The following is a 22,640-nucleotide window of genomic DNA, read 5'->3' as shown; positions in this document are numbered from 1 at the left end:
CAGATATGATTGTCTGACTAGACACAACAGTATCTGGATGAAATACAAGAACTTGCGGCATACAAAAGATATATTGGATGAATCTGATGCTTTATTCTGCCTTTATGCTTTGTGATTCTATCTGTAAAGTACTGACATAATTAAAATTTTTCTACTTGTGATTATTAATTTTTCAAATACATTTTTTAAGATTTAAAGAGGATGGGCCAGTCCAATATATGCAGCATAAAGAAACTTTGCTAGAGGCTTTAGAGAATTTGGGATGGCCAATTTCCTATGAAGATGTAAAATTGCTAGAAGATGAAATACTGGCAGCATTAACATATATGCAACAAGCCTCTGATCTTCAGGAAGCTGTCAAAAAGGAAACTGAGAAAAGCTCAGAATCACACATAAGCAACAATAAAAAGGTAATATATTGGAAGGGATTTTTTTTCTCGTTAGATATTCCTCTTCGGTATGTGTTTCTGGAATAATTTTGTTCCATGATTATAGCTGATAAACCAGACATTTAGTGTGATGCTAAATAAAATGGATAGAGGAAAGAAGGTAGTTAAAAAGAGAGCAAGCTTTCAATGACTTTTTTGAAGCACTGGGGATACAGAAGTTCTGAAGTTGAGAGAACCACAGAAATCAAACCTCTTAAAAATTAATTGGAGCAAAGCATCCTCTGCAACAACAGCAGAGAAAGAACAGATACATTAAAGGCAATTATATTATAAGATCTGGTTGGGTTAATATCTGATAAAGAGGACTAAAAGATCTTGTAATGTTGGAGTAATTCACTATAATCTCCCATGGTATCTTTCTTGTAAAATAAAAGATGTAGAGAAGAGGTGGGAGTCAGCTTCATATTCATACACTAAAATTTAACTGTCCATAAAATGGGGATATACATGAACTGGTGGCCAATCTCACAGCCTTGTGAACTGAGTCAGTGGCATCTGGAGCTCATGCTGAAGCAGACACCCACTTTTGGCAAGGCAGAGTGCTCTCTCCATTTCATTATTACATTAGTCTAGCATTAATACAGTAGTCTAGCTACTCTGAAAATGTTATTGAAGTTTGTGATTTTATATATGTATAGATGTATCTGTATATATGTGTGTTCATGTCCCAGATGAACATCTGATTTTACTTGGAATGCTATTGAGAGGTGTAATGAAACAAGTATGGAAATACATGGAGCAATAGGTATAAAATTAAAGTTAGTCAGGCTGCCCTATTGGAAGAGAGAATATACTTTTTCATTTTAGAGTTTTGAAAAGTGATTTAATCTTCCCCAATGGAAAGATTTCTGAATATAGTATTGATGCTTTGAAATTCACAGTACTTAGCTCTGGAAAAAAACCCAAAACGTTTCTCTTATTCAGTTTCAAGTTTTTTCATCTTAAAGCTTCATCAAATGATGCTTCCCTGGGTGTCCTGCTGCCTCTGCAGAAGTGCTGTCTAGGTGGAGTAATACTACGATAATATTAAAATCAGCTCTCTAGGAAATGAACAAGAAAGAAAATCTTTCCTCAGACTTCCAAGTTCCAATAGAGGATAAGGAAAAACAAATAGAGAATTAATTATAAAGCTCATATGTTAATATATTCCTTTTCTTGTTCATTATTTTATATAATTGAGTGAGGGAAGCTACCATGTGGTTGGCCTAGTTGCAGTGAATACTGAGGGAAGTCTTATGCTTTGTATTATGTAAGAAGCATAATCAAATATTCATCATAGTTATTTTATGTCCCAATGTATGCATATAAACATATACAAAACCGTATACAGACATACATACATCAGTTTAAAGAGGTTATGTAAGTGAAACTGAAATGGTCATGGTACAAACCTATAGTGTGAATGCTCCGCAATGAATGAGAATGTACAATTGGAATTTGAAACTGTAAATTATGCCAAGTATTCCTCTTCTCTGTGTACCAGAATATAACAACAGCATTTTGTTTTATTTGACATTCATTGACTGAGATGTAACTTTTTTTTCACAAAGAAGAACCATAGTTTTCGCAATAAGTTGTGGCCTTTTATATACTATGACATAAGTTATAAAAAATAAATTTTGTTAAATTGTATAAAATATATTATGATAGCTCAGGCATTGTATAAAATATATTTTGATAGCTCAGACCATGTATGAAAATAAGTGATTATGGAAAGGATCACTTTCAGTTTTCTATAGTTTTTGAGATTTTTTTTGCATTAAGTACATCTGAAAACATTTTAATATCTTCAAAAAACAGATGATTCATTTTACTTTAGTCTGAAAATATTATATTGCTAATACAGCTATTTTGATTATTGATTTTCCTCTGCTATATAATATCCAATACAAGAGCAGCAGAAACATGTCCATGTTTCATTTGTTGGCTGTAATTAGCTGTTGCCTTGGAACAACCAATGTGTGCTCTCAGACATGATGTGATTAACACTGTGCAATCTCTTATCCTGAGTCAACCCGCTTTAGGAGTCTAATCAAAGTGGCATCTTCAGTAATTGCTAATCTACAACTGAAAGGCTTTAAGAGTGAGAGGCAGAAAGGCAGATGTAATTAGAATTCTGTTTATGTGGTAGAAAAACAGTGGAAAAAATTTTAAAAATTGGGGAGTCTTTTAAAAATGCTGTCGGAGATTTTGCCAGCTGTGATGTCTGTCTACAAAATGAGTATAAAGAAATAAATGGCCAGCTGAAATATGTTACAACAAGGAAATAGCTGATATGGCACTGAATGAAAATTGTCATTGTGAGATGGGGTAGAAAAATCACCATTATCCTGGAGCACTGCTCAACAAGACAGACCTCTGAATTTCTTCCTGCTTTTTTTCACTGAATTTAGAATAAAACCTCTTAGTTTTTAGCTTTTATGAGTTCTGAATTACCTACACAACTTCTTAAAAGAATTAGTAATCCTTTTTGGATGTCCTTGCTATGAGAGCTTTCTATTTAAGCCTACAACTGAATTAGTGGTCTAGTTATCCTCCCTCTATGCTCCGACCTTCTCTGGGAGCTGTGTTCAGGCTGCTTTGTTTGGACACATCTGTGAAAGGTAGGCTGTGCCAGTGCCTTATTGGAGGAGAATGAAGCAGACATCCACCTGCACGGGGCCATGAGATGACCAAAGACCTCCAGTGATGCAAGAAGTAAATGCATTAGGAAATGAGCAAACACATTTAGTTATTATCAGGCAAAATATAGAACCTTGAACATTGATGATTACCTGGTTGGAGGGCTAACTGTAGACTGTATTATACTCAGTTTACTCAGTTCTTTTTGCTGTACCAATTAAAGCATGAGTTGACACAAGTCTCCCTCTTCAGGCTGGCACTCAGCTTTCATCTAAGATACTGAAAATGAGAAAGGTATCTTTTACTTTGGTTTGATTTTTTTTCCTAATAAGTAACTGCTTTGACTTAAAATATTTTGTTTTCTGTTTTGATCTTGTAAGGCATAACAGTCATCCACCAGTTTTTTAGCATTTTTTTTTCCTCACTGAATTATAAAACTCTTTACAACATTATGTGACATTAAAAAAAAATTTTTCAGGGTCCCCTACCCATCTCTCATTAGACAATTTCAGGTCTACTGGGGTCATGGCGTTCCTATTGTCCAAGTGTGATAGATTCCAGGATAGTTTGGTGCTTGCTGTTAATGGTTTAACAATTTAATGTAAAGTGTTTCTTCCTCCAGTGTTGCAATGTTGGGCATGATGGAGAACATTCCTTCTCATACTAAATATTTCTGTTTCTGCATAGGGGTGGATTTCAGATTTTGCAGAGAAATAAAGTTGCATTCATTGCTTAACTTTCATTAAGAATATACTTTTAAAAGTACTATGTTTTCCTTAGGATGACCTTGAACGTGTAAGGCCCACACTTGTTTGTGATCCTACTGAATAGTCACCATATGATTAAAAATAACTTAAAATAGTTAATAAGCACAATGTGTTTTGTAAAGCATGTTTATTTGGGTGGAAAGGGACCTCTAGTGGCTCACTGAGTCTCTTCTTTCTGAAAAATGTATTTCATATACAGTCGATTTAATTATTCCTAATGCAATATTTATAGCCGAGACTCGATTCTTTGTAAGAATGGAAATTCTGGATCTCCCTTTTATATCCTGGTGTCCTATTTCTTACGCTCCTCATTCTTCCTCACTATTTAAGGATCACTAATCTCTCTCTGTTGATACCTTTTTTGCATTCATATGTTTCCCAAACAGCTTGGCATCTCCTCTCCTTGTTCTTGTGTCTCTTTTAGTAAAAACAAGCATCCCAAATAGCACAACAACTAAAAAGTTATAACTACAAAGAAATATTGGGTGAAATTTTCCATTGTCATCAGTGAAGTACCTGCTGAACAGATAGCGTGTAGGTGCAAGAAGATAGGCTCTTTCATAAAAATGGACTGTGGTCTATGCAGAATGGGTTTGGTGTCACTGACAACCTGGGAAAAGCAGTGGTTGCTTGGCTCTGAGGTGTCAGGATTATGAAAAGCCAAAATTCAAGCCAAGATACATGGAGATCTGTGGATAGTCTTCCTATCCATTCTCATTTATAGTAGCAAAGGGCAAAACCTAATTTTTTGAAAGGGAATTAAAAAATGTAGCAGCTATTGGAAGGTAAACAAAGTCTCCTTCACTTGATGTGTTTTTTTGCATTGCTTTCAACAGTAGCAGAGCTAAACAGGCTGAAAATCCTTGAGAATCAGATGGGGCTCTTTTGTAATAAACATACTAAATGCCAGAAATGAGCACTCTGACAGTGTCTGAGCTGTGCGAGAGGAAGGAGGGATGGAGGGATGGATTTGAATTTAGACAATGTTTCTGAGCCACCTGAATTCTGCAGGACTGAATCCTCATTGTGGATGCTTGTGTCATCTTTAGTATTTGGATTAATGCAGAGTGCTGGAAAGTTGCCCAAGTTATTAGTCAAGCATAACAAATTAGTTGATAATAAATATTCAGCAGCAGCTGTCCCTTTGAAGCCTGAGGAATTAACTAAATGGCTTACCCAAATACCTTTTTGTGTCTGTGGAACTGTAAGTCTGCAATCAAATCAGCCTTTGTTGGGTTGTACTTCCAGCAGTCAGTTAAGCACTGTGAAGAGCCTCTGGTTTAGACTGAGTTTGAAAAACAGAGTTGTTGATATAATTAATATTCTATAGGGATAAAGAATAAGCTAGAAAAATCCCATATATCTCCCATTTAAAATATCTCCTCGCCTTTATGTGTGTGTGTGTGTGTGTTTTGCTTATTTTTAGGACTTTTTTTTAGGGCTATTTGTGATTTTTGTGGGGGAGTTTGGAAAAAAGAGACTGATAATTATAATGAAACTGAGAACGAACTATTTAGTCAAAGTTATTCATATCTTTTCCATCATTATTGACTTTTAGAGAAAATCAAGTATCAAATCAAATACATCTTTTTGGGAAGAAAAATGTCACCAGGCAAGAAAACAGGTCATAAATGCCCTAACAAGCAGGAGTTTTACAAAGAGTCTGAGTTACAATAGTTTTTCAGAGCAGTGTGTAGATATGTGGAAAATCTTGAGATTTCAAGTTGTGTATTTTTATGATTCAGAAGAACTGTGTAAGAGATGGATGCTTGCAAATTGTTCATGAGGTAGGCTAATAAATATTTTAAAAATTAATGGTGAAACTGATTTTTTTAATGGTGAAAATCAGTTTCACCATTTTCATTTAATGATGAAACTGATTTATTATAAACAAGCTTCCTGAATGGGAAGATATTCTTTCTTCCAGAAAAAAGGAGATTCAGGAACATGGTTTACTTTAAGACAAACAACACTGAGACTCCGTAAAATATTAATGTGAGATGTAAAAGGCTTTAAGGTAAAAGAATATGGTGACTGTAAAGTCATGTACACAGAAGCTCAGAAAGCCTGACAGTGTATTTTCATATGGAGCCACTTGTGAGTGTCTGACTATTTTTGACATACTGCATTTCCCACAGCCCTCTGCCTCAGTTGTTGTGTGAAATCCATTCTTCGTTCAGTTACTACTAATGGCAGTCACTGATTTCAATTAAGAATTGAGTCAGTCCACAGCAAGCTGGCCTGTCGTAGTTTGAGACCCCCAAAATCCAATTCCCGAGTACAAGCCCCCCTCCCACAACTCACCCCAGTGTGAGATGGGTTTTCCAGACACAACACAAGACTCAATATGGGGGGAAGAGAATTATATTACAGTCACTACACAAATAAATATTATAATACATTATATACATAATCTTAACTGTCTCTCCTATGATAAAGCAGTATTTACATTGGATCAAATCTCTTCTCCCTCCAATAAGAGTTCAGAAGGGAAGAAGGAAAGATCCTTTCCACGTTTCAGGGCAGCAGTGTCTCTCTTCTTCCATGCAGCAGTTGTAGCTGAAGTTGTAGCTGGATCTCTTCCCATTACACACAAGGGAGGTCTCCTTTAACCCCTCTCAACCCTTCGACTCCAAGTGAAGGTCTCTCTCCCGTGGACTGCGATAACCGGGACAAAGGTTCGCTTCACCACGTCATATCACAAAGTGCAGGGCATCTTCATGAAAGTCCCTGCCTCAGTGGATTCAAGCTCCCCTGAGTCAGAACGTTAGGGCAACTTTCAGTTGAAAGTCTTTGCCTCAAGTGTTCTATCAGAGCTCCCTTGCTCTGTCTCGAAACTGCCAGCTTGGCAGCAGCAGGGGGGGGCAAGGCCCTTCTCCGCATTCTGTCTGGCTGTCCCGGTCCAGCTTCCAGGATGTCTGAGCTTCTTAGCTCCTCTCTCTCTGGTGCTGCTGCACTCCAAGACTCCCCTCAAGTAGGAGTCCATCTCCTCCTCCTAGGAGGGGTCTCAAAAGGGTTTTGGGGGGTTTGGTTCAGTTCTTACCCCAAAACTGTTTTTGTTGAGCTTTCTCTGCTCTGTTGCCGGCTCTCTCTCTCTCTCCATCAGACATCTCTGTGTCTCTGCTTAGTTGCATGCTGTCTTTGCTGCTTCTTCTTATCTCTTGACTTTCGGCCATAGCCTTCCACTCAGCGCTGCCTCTGCTGCCGCTTTTCTGTCTTCTGCTGCCCACTCACAGTGGAGAAAGACTCCCTCAGCTTTTCAGTTACAGACCTCAGTCCAGTTTAACACTGTTTCCGAGTTTCTGCAACTTCAGCTGGGGGCTGGGGGGCTGTGGCCCCCCAGCGGGGCTCCTGCCCCTTCTCCCCTTGTGGTCTCAGAACATGGCCACTTCTCCAACCAGCTCACCATCCTTCTTTTCCAGTCTGGTGTGATATGTTTAAATTTTGCAGGGGCGCTGATTGGGTCAACACCAAGAGAGACACCACCCCCTCAGGGGTTACCATTTTTTTTAACTCCAGGGGGAAAAACCACTTTTCTTCCCCACCACATGACCGCATTGGTATTTTTATTCTCATTATCCAGTAAGTGGAACCCTAGACTTATGAGCAATTCAGCAGGAAACTTCAGGGTTCTGTGAGGCTGTGGTGTGTGTTAGAGGAGCTGTAGTCAAAGGATCTGCCCCCCAAAGAGGAGGATTAGTGTATGATGTGGGACAGAATGTTGGACAGTTACAGCTCTGGAAAATATGGTATAATATTTTGCTAAAATGGAATGTTTTAAAATTCCTGAAAATTTTAATTCTGAATTTTAATGAGTCATCCCATACAGTGAGGTACTTTTAATGAAAATCATATTTTTGTGAAGACTCTCCTAGCTGGACAAAATGAATGTATGGAGCAAATTCTCTTATTCTGAAAAAGTTGATTTTTGCTTACCATATCCTTGAGTATGAATTGTGCAACTTTGTAAATTTTTTTGTAGGAAAATGGTAGTTGGATCTATAATTCATTAAGGTAAATTTCTACCTGAACATATGAAAATATAGGTATTGTTATGACCATATAGAACAGGATTTAATAGTGAAAAGTCTTAGATGAACTTATCCGTGAGTATTTACTGTACTTATAACTATTCTGAAAGTTTAAAATAATTATGGTTTACTGTGTGTTTTCTACAGAGGTTATAGCATTACATTGTCTAAATTTTTAATTAATTCCAAAGAAGAGATTAAGGCTGACTGTATTAACTGTTGTGGCCAAAATAATTGTATCAAATTACAGAGACATGAAGAAGCAACTATGAAGTCAAAGTCTAAGACAGGACAAAAATGGCAAATATTTGTGACTCACAAAAGCCAAAAGGTAATTGCAAGATCAAACGTCACAGGATTTTATTATCCAGGTATATATTTTTGTCCACATTTTCCATATTATTTAGTGTTTCTTAGTGCTAATAAAACATAAGTTTTGGTCATAATTATCTGCTTCTTTCTTAATGAAATTTAATATTGTATGTGTATATTCATGCAAAATGAATATATATTTTGTATGAGCACATATATACATTTATAAGAAGACATACATTTTGTAAAGTTAGAAAGCAATGATATGAAGAGTATGTAAGGAAATCCTTTTGAGTAACTGAGTACCCAAAAGTATCAACTATCCCTATTTGCTGTCTCCCTTGAATATTTCTGTTGATCATTTGGCAAAAGCCAAGCTTTTGCATGTGTTCAAAAAATTCACTAAATGCTGCTGACCTTTTGTTGAGTTTTAAGCAAGAATTATTAAGTAAAATTGAGTTCTGTAATTTCTTAAGAAAAATCATTTGTGTATTTATTTTTGTGTTACCTTTACTTATTTTGGTTTTTTTTTTTTTCAATTACATATTTTTAACTGTGTAATAGTTTCATTATGCCAACTCTCATCCACCTGATCAGCTTACAGATTTCAGAGCTGTGCTTGAAAAAGACTCTTAATTTTATTTTTATAGCATTTATTAATAATAGCTAGTAAGACAGGAGGTTTTTTTAGGTACAAATTTATCTAGTGCCCTAGCACAGCTTACCCTCGCTAAATGAAAGCGAAGAACTTATAGTATAGACATGTTTGACCTCAGTGATATGTGACAGCCTTTAGGATTTAAAAAAAAAAAACGTTTCCACAAGGGGTGAAGGAAAAATAATTTGAATATTTTATTATGTTGTTTTTTAGGAACTGTGATAAAGAATGTCAGTTCTACCTGTGCACTTGTTGACTTCAGCAATGGGGAGAGCTGGGATGTACCTGTGAAGTTCACTATACCTGTGGGAGGTGCTATGCCATGCCCACATCTGCAGGTGAAAAATTGGGATTTTTTATGACAGCAAATAGGCATTTTTAATTTTGTTTATTTGGCCAGGCCTAGAGTAAAGGATAGACTTCTTTTAGCTTTCAAATAGCTACTTTCAACATGCTGTTTTTTATTTGTTTGAAGCTTGTTTTTGTTGTAGTCCCATTTCTTTCTTTATTAAAATTCTACATTCTAACTTATTTTGTATTGTATTCTATATAAAACATGAATATTTCCCCAGCTATAGAAGAAAGGTGAGCTATTTATTAGCAGAATTATTGTTTCCTAGCACATAGATTATAAATCAAAGAGAGCCTTTTATACACAGTGTGATGTGCAGCAAGTTTTAACCATTTGTTTTTTGTAGCATGTCTTAAATCCAGCAAATAACTGTATAGTAAGGCAAATAACTAATTAAAAAAAATAAAATTCTTATTCAATTTCTGGTTTTATTTAAAATTTATCAGCTGACTATCTGTAATCGTAGTTGTTTTTTCAGGTGATTCTTATTTTACATGCAAGAGAGGGAATGGATACAGAAAAGATACAGAATGGATCTAGCTATTTTGAGTGCACAAAACGTTTTTATAAGCACTTTGTTACACTTAAAACTAGATTCATGGTTTTGTTTTTTTTTTCCTGTTTGAAATGAAGGCAAATTCTGATACAGTAGTTCCTGGTATTCTGTAAGGAGAAGTTCCAACTCTAGAGATCTGCAGATTTTGATAGAAAATTGTGACTAGTGTGTTAAGTTTTAAAACAATTTTGGATAAGTCAGTTATATTATGGAATTACCTAAAATTCCCAAGGTTGGTTTAAAAGTTTATTGAAAACGTAAAAATTTGCATGAAGTCCAAGGGAATGCACAGTTGCAAGAGTTTCCTCATTCAGTTCAACTTGCTAGCTGAGCCCAGGTACCTTTAGTAGGGCTTTCTCCTTTATTTTTATTTTGTGTTCTTGATTCAGTGGCAGTTGTGTGATCAGTACATGCAAGGACCAAGTTCTTTTCTTTCGAAGATCCATATTAAAGCATGTGAACATGATAGAATGATGATTCATGTAAAAGTATCTTAGTATTTACCTTTTATGTCTTGTAAAACTCACAAGTTACGTGGCTCTTGCACTGGTCCTTTCCTGATGTGCAGGTTGGAGACTATGTGTTTGCCAGAACTGGGACACAGGCAGGAAATGAGTATTATGTACCTGCCATTGTCATTGCAACACCAGAGAGGGTGGAAACAGGTAACAAACTCTACACAGTACTGATGTTCAACAACAGGAAGGTAAGTAAACCTAGAAGATGATACCTACCTGGCAATAATTTTACCAGTATTCTGTTTTTGAAGAGGCAGATAGAATTTTCCATGCTAATCAGCTCACTGTCGCATTCCCTGTCTCCAGCTAACTAAATTAAAGCAGATTCTGGAGCTCAGTGAAGAGCTCATGTAATAGAACTGAATCAAGAAACTCTGTAGGATAATTTATTCTTAAATCGTACTCAGTTCTTTCCTCTATGATCTATTTGGTGGCTTGCTTAAGTTCCATACTGGTAAAATGAGAAACACAGGGAATTTTATCACAGTCAGTATAGTCTGAAATTAATTTTGTTATGTTTGTTTGGTTGGTTTTTTTGTTCGTAAGCCATTATGATAATTTTACTGCATTTTTCATAGTGCGTATTAAAAAAATGTACTTTGTACTTGAAACTTTCAATTATCTTTATTAAAGGCTGATTACAGTTATATTAAAACAGTTGACTTTTTATACACATGTATCTTCATTGGTTTTGAGATTCAGATTTAAATTAGATGCATGTTGATTGTGTTATTACAGGAACACTGTGTAAGAAGTGAGCTTATTAAAATCAGCCAAACAAAGTATGCCTATTCCTGTCAGTACATAAGAACAGTGCAGATGGTGGATTATGAGATGTGAGTATATTTGAACCTAGAAATATAAAGGTTTTTTATATGAATCCTAAATGCTGCACTTTGAGTTCAGCTATGCTGTCAGATTTCTGTATGTAGTACTCTAACTACAGCTGTTCTGATCTGTCTTACTCTACACATGCAACCAAGTTTATCTGACAGTTTATTGCCCTATTTTCATTCTGGAAACATTAGTGGGGTTTGAAGCTAAGTCCCAGGAAGTTGTTAAGAGCATTGCTGGAAGGTGGGATGGAGTTTCTATTTGTTGTAGACTTTATTTTCCTTTTAAGATAATTATTGTGATATGAAGCTACACATTAAATTGCAAGTTGTTTCTAAGATATTAGTTCGTCTTCTGGGCTTGAATCTGGGGAATGATGCAGATAGAGTGTGTAGGATGAGTATGCTACTTAAGTTCTGCAGAACTTATGTGCAGCAGGGGTAACGTTTTTCTGATGTGAAGTATACACTGAACATGCAGTGGTTCCAGGTAATTGTGGATTACATTTTCGTCTTGCATCAAGTTCTAGTTCTAGTTTAACCTATTTGAAATAGCATGGAATTGTGATAACCTTCAGAGCACCAACAACCTCTGAGTTAGCAGCAACAAACCTTAGGAAGGAGAATAAGATCAGAACAATCATCTAGGGATATTTCTCCAGAGTACATCCCCAATGTACAGCAATTCGTGATTTAAGAATTCTCTGAAGCAGAATTGAGTCTCTGTATTAAACAGCCCTGATGGAAGTTTCTTCCATGAATTTGTGCAGTTACTTTTTTGAACCCATGTAAACCTTCATCTTCCATAGCTTCTTCCCAGAGGGAGCTGCACAGTTTCACGTTTTGTGTGAGAAGACACAGTTTTGTTTTGAATCTTCCATGTGCCTTGACATCCCACAGGATGACAGATTTCCTCTTCCATGTATGTCAGTTGTAGTATGAGCACTGCTACCAAAGAACTGTATAATCTCCGCTATGGGAGGTTTATTCCCAAGAGGAGGCATGGACAGGACAAATTACACCATTAAAGGCAATTTTAGATCACAGAATGGGAAAGGTTGGAAGGGACCACAGAGCGTCATCTGGTCCAACCTCCCTGCTCAAGCAGGGTTGTCCTAGAGCACATGGCACAGGATTGCATCCAGACACTTCCTAAATATCTCCAGTGAGGGAGACTCCACAACCTCTCTGGGCAACCTGTTCAAGTGCACAGTCACCTGCAGATGTTCTTACTTTTCATTGAAATGTTCTAATATGATTATCATTATTAAAGATTACATCTAAAAATTATAGGTGAGAGTACCAGTTGTGGGCTGATCTATGGATTCCCTGAGAATGATGGAACAAAAAGCAACTAAGATTCAAGTCCCACATATTTTCTAGTAGTGATTCCAGTACAGTTTGAAACTTCTACCAACTTGCACCCACAGCACACAAACCAATAAATGCCTCCCTGTTACTGAGCAGAATTCCAAATCTGGAAATACTTCAGTGTCTTTTCCCAGACCAGATCACTGACATGGTGGTTGCCTCTTTTCCCTAAAAAGCAAACCTGAAGAACATGGTTCCCTACTTAATGCATACAACCAGTTGAAATGAGGCAGGCATATAACTGATCTGAGTTCCAGCAAAAACAGTAGAAGTCTTTCCCTTCTACTAAGTTGGATTATATTCTAAATGAGGTACCATATTAAGAAAAGACGTGACTAAATGTATAAACAATAAGAATAGCTTCCATTCTACATGCTTTGTTTCATGACTGAGTGCTTTAATATAAAATTTAATATTCACGCTCCAAACAGAATTTATTAGCAAGCTGAATTGCCATTGTTATGTACAAATGATGAGAACATTGAGTTATTCACAGGAAAACAGAGGAATTCTTTGGAGAATTGACTGAAATGAATGCACTAAATGGAGTTTCCATTAAAGCACCTAATTTGAAGAGGGCATCAAAGTGTGCTTTCTAATGAAACTTGTTATTTATTGTATTCTAAAATAGATCCCTACCTTCTATGTCATACTTAAACGGGAACAGTGCAGCATATTGCTCATGGGTGCACACAAATTTAATGAAAATATGCTGACATTGTTGATAGAAACGAAGAGGAAGCATAATTTAATTGGAAAGGAATCAAAAAGTTTGAATGCAGTATGATATTAGAAGCTCAAAAAGAGACAATCTTTTTGTGCTAAGTCCTGTAGTAGGAGGGGAAGGAAAATTAAAATGCATAGCCCAGGCTTCCAGTGTACATAGACATATTAAAATAGCTTGTCTAACTCCAGCTCTGAGTTCTTTGGGATTGTCTTTTGATGTTCTTGTGGTGTGTACTAGGAGTCATGCTTAATTCATGAATCTTTAGAGGTACTAATATAGCTCTCAGCTTTTTAGTATTGGACACTAGTGTCTGTTTGGGGTGTTTTTCTGCCATCACAATAGAAAGAAATAATTATGGCAGAGCAAGCACTCTGCAAATGTAGCTAACAAGTTCCATATGCAAAGTAAAACACTGTGTGATCTGGACTGACACCTTAAAAGAACATTATTGCCCAAATTCTTTATGGAGTCATAAGAGTGAGATAGAATTAGGGGCCAGAGCCCTGTTTTAGGCTACTGTTTACTTATTTTATAAGTAAAAGGGAAACTGAATTGTAAGACATTTACAGCCCTATGAAATGGTCAAGAGTGTGACAAATCATTCTCTTGTTAGTACTGTGAGATGTGGAAAAAGGTGAAATCTACATCTTGTAAAAAGGATTTAAGATAGTATGATATGTATGCTTTTAGCTTTGCAAACTTCCTTGTGTGGTTTTTTAGCCTGGACAGTGAGACCACAAAGCCCTATCCTCGTTCACCTCTGGAAGATGAAGGAGGAGAAGAAGCGAAGAAAAGTACTGTCGAAGAAAAGAGGGGGAAAAAGAAAAAGAAGAGAGCGGTAGACAATCCCAGGGAGAAGATGTCAGACTTTGATAATCTTGTATTTGTCTCCAGAAGTGAAGTAAAACAGAGAGGAAGAAATTCACAGTCTAGTAATAAAGAAGAATTTGGAGGTAAAGAAGTAGGTCTGGAAAATTATAAATGTTAGGAATTAAACAGTTCTGATGGGCCTTTAGTTATTCCCCAGACAAGGAACTAGTATTCTAGGTGTTATCCCAGTTTGCTTTCCCATGTCCTATGTGATGTTCTTTCATCTCCTTTGGAAACCACTCTTGACACTTTCTCAGCATGTGTTTCCACAGCAAAGGCAATAAATGAATTAAGCATGTTCCAGCACATGCTACCATAATTTCCCTAACAGTTGTAGTAGCAGTGAAGATGCAATAACACCAACCTTAGTACCTGCTTATAAGCTGAGTATGTATTCCAGTCCCTCAACTGTTTGTTACTTGTGTTACGTGTTAATATCTGTATTGCAGATATTAAATTATTGCATCTGTAGCTCAGTGCCTCAGAGGGTAAATTGCTTTTAGTGTATGAGCTAGCTCAGTTAAAGCTGATATTGGTATCTGTACTCCTTGTCACTCTGCAGTGGAGCCCTGGCCTAGTGTATGTCTGCCATTACATGCCAGTCAGCTCTTCATTTTAAAGATCATATTGTCAGTGGAAAGACAAGAGAATTTTTATTCATACTTGCTAGGTGTATCTCCTTGTACCATTTTAAACATGTTCTTAACATCCTCATTATTTATTTACCTCCAGAAGTAGTGGATTATTAGATTCACTCAATCATAACATTGTCAATCAACTTGATTTCACTCCTCTGAATTTTCCTTCTATGTCCTCATTCATCTTTTAAAGACTGTCTGCAAATTCCATTTACATTGTTTCTAATGGATATTATGGTGCCCATTATATAATTGGCATTTTAGGAGTGGCCTGGTCAGAACAGAGGTGCTGGCCTTGTCCAGTAGCTGTCTGAGAGACCACAGCTCCACAAGTAGGGCTGCTTCACTGGAGATCCTCGTTATCCCAGGTGCCGTCCTATTGGACATCTTGAGATGCAGATACTGAGTAAATGTGAAATAATGCTAATGTGATCAGCAAGTCCTGTAACTGATTCCATGCAGCTTGAAGGAAAGATTAAACAAGAGCAGTGGTTATCTGTGCATTTTAATCCTGCCTAGATTTAGCAAATAATCTCATAGTACTCTAACAAGCCTTCAAGGTGCTATGCAGGTTGAATATGCTAAATAGAGTACCCTGTCCTCTTCTTATGATACCATGAATATCGAATATGGCTTTTTTTTTTATTTAGATGTATTTTCATTTACATATCCTTCTGTGTTTTATCAGAAAGGGAAAAGTCAGTGAGTTGATGAAGTAACACTATGTGGTCATTTTCACAGGGTTTCATTTCAGTCTTTATACATGACTGTGTATTTATTCTCTTCAGGTGTAGATATTTGCCCGTTTTTGTACTATGTTAATGTTTCACAGCACTTTGTGTTTATAATTTTTTAAGTTATATCAAATGGGTTACTTGACTTCTGACGTACACATCTATTTTAACTGTGTTAATACTGGATTTCATTTTAAAGAGTGAAGAGAATAAATAAAACAAATTTGCCTGGCATTGTTTTTTCCTTCTACCCAAGGTTCAGTCTAGTATGAGCTATTAGCTTACATTTACTGCCTGGCAGTTCAGTATATGTTGATCACCAGATCTGTGAGATTCACCTATACAGGTTAACACTTTTCATAGTAGTAGTCATATTTAATGACTTTGATGTAAGTGTTAAGTAACATGGCTGAGAAGTTGGAAAGCTCTGCTGGTCTAATGAATTATTCAGTTAGTCTCTGTGGACCAGATATTAAAAATATCAGATATCTAGCAATGGACTTTCCCTTAATGGAGTTTTTATTATGTTGAAATAAGGCTGGATATTCAAGTCAGGAGCCTAAATAGCAAAAGTAATTATAAGGTGAAACATTCTATTTTCATCTTCAGACCCTGCATAACTCTGAAATCTCGGTTGTTGCCCTTCATATGCCTGACACACCAATGTTCATCAGAGTGATCCCTTTCCAGGTTTTCCTAGTAGTTGCTTTCAATACTTCATTATTTCTTGATTGTTTATAACAGAGGCATTTTTAAAAAATAGAGTCAGCATCTCAGAGAAATATCTTAAATAGCTGCAATAATAACTTTGGTAGCTAAATACCTTTTATGGTAACTAGGTTATACTTATATTTTTTGAGATTTCTAAGACAGTCTGTTAAACTGGGAACTGGTTTATCTGAAAGCTGTATAATTCTCCCACATGTTCTTTTCCTCTTTATATCGAATACCCAAATAATTTGGATATCTTAACTTTTGAAATAGATCGATAATCTTGACCTGTTTGCCTGAAGTAAAGGCATTTTCTTCATATTTATACACAAGTTTTCCTTATGTGTGTATGTGTGTAATGCATTAAAAGCATTCAATGCCATCAGTATTTCTTGCATTTTCTTTCCAAAGGTTTGTCTTGTCACTTCCTATGTCCGGATCCATATATATGTATATATTTAATAGTCTGATTGAGCTATGTTTCGTAACTACTCAGTCTGTCAATCAGCACTTCTTCCTACAGTTCTGCTGACTTCATGTGTACATTCATCTGTTATATCAGGAAGTTCTCCTCAACTTGAATGAGCATTGCCAGATATGGAGATGGATTTTTGTGCTCTCCAAGATAATGTGGATTCAGCTACATAGCTCTTATATAGGTGGTTGATGAAGCCATTTATTTCCATAAACCCTTGTATTTCCACATACAGCTGCCCTGTATGAATTAAAGGAGCATTTTGGAATGTTTGTGGTTTGATTTGTGCTCAGTTAAAGTATTTCTGATAGTTAAGAGGTATCAACAACCCATTTCTGTTGTTCCCACTGAGGGAAACAACAGTAATGGAAGTGAATAAAGATTAAGTAATTTTGTTAGTTATTTAGTGTATATTAGCTTCATTATTGTCTTGAAGTGTAATTTTGTCAGTTATTTAGTGTATATTAGCTTCATTATTGTCTTGAAGTGTAATTTTGTCTTATTTCTTCCAGAACTATTATATTTGAAACGTTATTATTTTGATGTGTATGCTTGCCTCTCTTACTGTGTTAGTTAGCTCTGTAAGTTTATAAGAGAGCGAATGAAGGCCTGGCAAATTTCTGCTGACTGTTAGTGGGCTAATGATTCTTTGTCCAGGTAACTCAAGTAATAATGTTTGATGGAACAAGATCATTGATACTTAACTCCACTCATGGTTATTGCAATAATTGTTGGTATAGATACTTTAAAAATCATGTATCTCTTTCTATAGAAAAATTCTTCTCCCTGTCTTTCTAGTCTTTTCTCTGTTCTATAATGAACATGACCTCTGAAATCAATCTTCATTACATGTGATTTCCCTGTCAATTTTCTAAATCTGTATCTAGTAAAAAAAATAAATTGGAAAAAAATATGGAGTGAAGGATGGGTATGATACTTATAATAGACTGCACTGCCTGATGCATTAGCAAATAATAGCTAACAGAGACAAAATCTCCTTTTCATTTATAATGAGATGTGGCTTGAAGCAATTTTGTTGATAATTACAATAACTGGCAATATGGAGTAGTTGGGAGACCTCTGAAAATGCACATTTTCTATCCTTTTATGTGGCAAATGTAGTTCCTATGAATTGGGTTCAAGAGTGTAACAGCTGTGGCATCTGGCAGTCTAGTGGATTGGCTGGATTTCCCACAGTAGGATTTAACATTTTTAGCACCCACTCATTTTCCAGTCTCATTTTCCAAGCTAGTTCATTCAGCATTTGGAGAAGGCTATCATAAAAAAGCAGTGTTCCCATCTGTTGGTCATGGCTTGTTTAATAAGCAGTTGATGTCAATTCAGCTATGCTTGCTTATGGTCCTTACTGCAGCTGTGTGTGGTTAAGGGCTCCCCAATGGCTTCCAGATTTAGCTTTTGCTTGTCTCTTTTGTTTGGTACAGCTTGGCTGGAACCACTCTCTCCTCTCAGCATTGTCAGCTAATGGAAAGAGGAAAGTGTGCTAAACTTTCCATCTCTTTCTCTGTAAGGAATGAAACATGGAGACAGGCAAGGAAAGAAAGTGCCATTGGTGTAGGAGGCATGTGTTGGGGTATCTGAAGGTGGAGAGGAAGGGCAGTTCAGTCCAGATCCTGGGAGCAAGTCCAGAATGGGTTATTTCAACATCTTGGGAAGATACATAGAGAGCATGTGCACCAGGTAAAGAAAATAAACAGTTTGTGAATTGTATGTGATGGGAGCAGTCATTTAACAGTGCATCTTTCGTTTTACTCAGGGAAACAGTATAGTCATGATACCTTTCAGTATATCAGTCTGGCAATGTTTTTGTGCTGCAGACTGACAGGATACAGTGAAGAAATTTCCTGACCCTCACACAGGTGAACTCCAGATTCCTGTCTCTTAGGATGCTGAAGAAGAGACAGAATGCTCCTTTTGTGTGTCTAAGTGCTGACAATGTGCATTTATAAGACAATTTTCAAAGGTACACTTTTGATTTTTAAAACACAGCTTCAGAGTTTCAGTGGTAGCTATGGATGACTGTCACTCCTAAAACTAATCCTACTCAAATCTTGTACTCTTTATGTAGTCGGTCTGTGCTCTTGCTTCCTCACCCTGTATATCATATCTTTATTTTTCAGATGACTCCCACAGTTTTGTTTTCTACTACACAAGTGTTTCTTATATGATCATTGAAAACCAAAAAATCCCCTCTAAAGAAATATATGAAGCAGAAGAGAGTAAACACTTTTGTTTTACTTTGTTTCTTCCTATTTTATTCTCTTTCATTTTTCATCGTCTGGTTGTGATTGTCATTGTTCTGTGCCAGGAGGGTGCCTGGTAGTTGGTGGTCTCATTTAATATGACTATAAAAAGTGACTTTTCAGTGACACAAATAGAAAACCAGAGAAGACAAACCTGGTTGTACTGGACAGACAAAGGTCCATATAGCCTGGCCCTGTCCCCAGCAGAGGAAGAGTAAGAACAAAGGCTGGCCTGTGAATAACAACAGCTACAAGCTTAGAAAATGAGAATACTTAAAAATACCTAAAAATCAGACTGGTTTGAACTCATGGGCATGAAAGCAGAAAGGAAAGTAGTGAAAAGCACCTTTACACAGGACTGCTACTCTATTAATATAGTCATGGAGTTATTTGTTTCATGATAAATTTCAAGGGATGTTTGAACTGTAATATCCAAGCTCACGGTGGGTCAGTGTGTTCTCTCACTAAAGAGTACCTGTTCTCTCCTAGCATCTTCATTCTCCGTTTCATCACCCTGGTGTTCATCGAGGTGTCAAACTCTGCAGTCACCAAGACCTTCGACACCCAACTCACTGAAGTCTCGCTGTTGCTTGAGCAGTCCATCTGCAGAAAATTCTCCAGAGCCTGGTAAAAGCAACATCCGCCGGATTATCAGGGTCAACATGGAGCAGTGAGGATTGGCAATCCGGCCTCAGCACCACTGCACAGAGCTCAGGAAGCCACATTAAGGGTGCGTGATGCAGGAGCTTGGGAGGAATGAATGAGGCTGCAGATACAAAAGATTTTTAGCATCTACAACTGTGAAATTCTATTTCTTGAATCAAAAATAAACTTATTAGTTAATAATAAATTATTTTTCAGACTTACTTTGGATGTATGAAAGAGAAACAGTGCCAGAGGTTCAGCTGTGCTGCTGAGTAGTATCAATATGAGAAAAGAGAACAGAAAATTTGTCTTTTCCAAATTACTCTGTGCTTACAGTAGAACTATTTGATTTACTAACTGTAAGTCTTTCTTATGAAATACCTTTTCCTACAACTCCTTTTGCAGAGCCTCAGTCTGTAAGGCAGCTGGGAAGACCTGCTGCAGGGTGCTTACCCAGTTGTCCACTGTTGCTGACTTTTACACGTATCTGTCCTAAAGCTTTTCCACTGATGGGGATTGTCCTATGAGAACACAGTTGAGGTGCTTTGCCCTTGAAAACTAACCTCTTAGTAACACAGACGTAGACTAAGGGTTGTTTGTTATAGAGTGCTACTCTGGAGGCAGAGGAATTGCTTCAGTATTACAGCATTATACATGAAAGCAGGAATTGCATCCAGACATATTTAGGAGCGTCTCTGCTCTAGATCCCAAATAATTGATAGGTGACTGAACCCAGTTAAAAAAACCCCCAAAACCAAGTAAAGATTAATTTTCTCTATCCAGCAAATGTAGTGTGATATTCTGATTTGATTTTACAGATGTAGGAAGGTCACATCTGATTTATGGCAAAGCTGGAAGAGACACTTTCCAGGCCAGTGTGGGGACAGCACCTGGAGCTGCTTGTGGTGCTTATTACCAAATCTCAAGGAGCAACTCAGAGAAGGAGAAGGTGTCACATTATTTTCAGATGAATGTGTGTCCCCTGCTGTAGGAGAACTAAAAGTACCATACTAAATACCCTGCTTCTCTTGATTTTTTGGCTGTGCTTCTATTTACAAACACACTGAAAATCTCAAACCACACTCTTGGCTTCACATTTTTAACGGCCGTTAATACAAAATGAGAATAGCCTGGTGCCATCATTTAGGAGAGAGTATAAAAACATTGTATTTCTGTGGTCAATGGAGGCAAACAGAGTCTTTGAGGATATATTTATCTCTTTTCCTTCAGGCGTATTTCAGTTGGCTACTCTAGGTAGCTAGTTCAGGTGTACAGTTGGCCAGGAAAGTTGTATACACTGTCTGGGAAGATATTTCCCAGAAGAACATTGACCTATCAGTTTTGGGGAAATTCTGAGGTTTTGAGATCTGTTTCTGTCACAGTTTGGAGCACACACACACACACACAAAATCCCCCAACAAAATAAAACGCAAAACTCCGGAGTTTTTTATTTAGTAAAGGAGAATTATAGTTTGTGTAGCCAAAATGACCTTGAAGCCAAGATACTTCAGTGGAGATATGAGAGTGTTGAAATTTCTGCATGGCCTGACTCAGGGAAGACTCAAACCTGGGGAAAAACTGTAATTCTGAAATGGTCTATCCTGAAGTTCCAGTTTGCATACATCATGTTACCTTCTGTTCTGCAAGTCAGGCTCCTTACTCCATCATGTCTTGGAGTATTCTCTTGGAGAACAGAGCTGATACACAGATGGAGTCCTTGGTTTTAGGGAGTCACTGAGGATTTTTTTACACAATAGAAAAATTGGAAGTGATATCACTAATATAACTATACCTAGGACAGGACAGCTGGAAAGAAATATTTCTACCGTGGATAAGAATATTTTTGTTTTCTGAAGGAAATGGCACTACCAATAGATGGAAAAGCACTGTGCATGGCTGTAGAAAAAATTTCTAAATGAAAAGTTTAGATATCTATTTTATTCTCAAGAATGACTTTCAATCACACAGATTTTAGAATTTACCCACTCACATTTTTTGCAGAAGATGTGTCTCAAACAGACTTAATTCAGCAGAGACGTGATCATCTCACCTGTGTCATCTGTGATTACTGTGTATTTGAGGCTGAGCATGTGTAATTCCAAGTGCATGAACAAAATGGAGTGTGGGCCAATTTTGTATGTACATACTGTTAAGTGCAGATGGATTGTATGCCAACCCATAATGATAAAGACTAAGATCCCTTTGAAAAAAATGGCTCAAGAAACTTAGTATTCCACTGCATGCAATACATATTTGTGAGAAATACAAAGAGAAATGTTAACCAAGAGCAGGATTAAAACTGGCAGCAGAGGTAGTCTGAATGGTTAATTCTTCTTCTGCATAAAGTGTGGTCATCAATCATTGTTGGTTATTTAGACAAGTTACATTTAAAAACTGATTTATTATAAAAATATGGATGGTGATGGATGAGTTTATTTTTCACTTGTTATTAAGAATCCATTTCACTGTTCCTTTCTGGGTGTGCTGTCTGACCTCAAAAGCACCTCTCATGGGGTAACATATTAATTTTCCCTACTGTGGACCACAAGACCTTTTTCCTGCCTGAGTTTGGTTAAATGTTTTGTTGCATTGCTTTGTATTAAGCTTGGAAACTGCCAGTATGGTTTATTCTCTTCATTCAAACATTCCTGTTGGTCCCTTTGCACAAAGTGGACTCTGTCCTGAGTTCCACACCCTGGTGCAGATGTACAGGAGGTTATGTTTTCATATGCTTGTTTCTCTCCTCCATCTGTTTTAAAGAGACAAGTAGTGTTATGATGATCTATCAACAAGATGAATTTTCCAATTAGATTTGCCATATGTCTGAGCTTGACCAGGAAGGTCTAATCTCAGGTTCTGTCAATAGAGCACAACTGGATCATCAAAAAAACCAGATTGCTTCTTCATCATACTGCCTCATACAAAGATGGCAGTGGTGGGGTTTGGGTTGCCAAGACTGTGCTTAGATTCCTTCTTTGTGATTCTTGGCCAACTACAAAGATAGCACTTTTACTATTTGGTAAAGAAAGATAGTCTACAGAGCAACAACAAACAAACACACACCCCCCAAACAAAGGAACAGAAAAGAATATTCACTCCCACCTGTATTT

General features: G+C 36.9%; 1 protein-coding gene across 1 annotated transcript in view; it reads left to right on the top strand.

Annotated features, from left to right (window-relative positions):
- The window catches only part of VWA3B (von Willebrand factor A domain containing 3B), a 68,151-nt gene extending 47,864 nt beyond the window's left edge, over nucleotides 1-20,287 (top strand). The window contains exons 22-28 of the mRNA XM_051806840.1: nucleotides 191-410; nucleotides 8,120-8,240; nucleotides 9,053-9,177; nucleotides 10,316-10,453; nucleotides 11,004-11,101; nucleotides 13,917-14,149; nucleotides 19,375-20,287. Of these exons, the coding sequence (XP_051662800.1) occupies nucleotides 191-410; nucleotides 8,120-8,240; nucleotides 9,053-9,177; nucleotides 10,316-10,453; nucleotides 11,004-11,101; nucleotides 13,917-14,149; nucleotides 19,375-19,559 (1,120 nt within the window). The 3' untranslated portion in view covers nucleotides 19,560-20,287. The remainder of the gene's footprint in view (nucleotides 1-190; nucleotides 411-8,119; nucleotides 8,241-9,052; nucleotides 9,178-10,315; nucleotides 10,454-11,003; nucleotides 11,102-13,916; nucleotides 14,150-19,374) is intronic.
- Nucleotides 20,288-22,640: the final 2,353 nt, after the last annotated feature.

The sequence above is a fragment of the Manacus candei genome, unplaced genomic scaffold (genome assembly GCF_025592945.1).
Source record: "Manacus candei isolate 608988 ecotype Guabito, Panama unplaced genomic scaffold, ASM2559294v1 h1tg000069l, whole genome shotgun sequence".
NCBI classification, from domain to species: domain Eukaryota; kingdom Metazoa; phylum Chordata; class Aves; order Passeriformes; family Pipridae; genus Manacus; species Manacus candei.
Note: the sequence above shows the minus strand (reverse complement) of the source record. Positions and strands in the feature narration are given on the sequence as shown.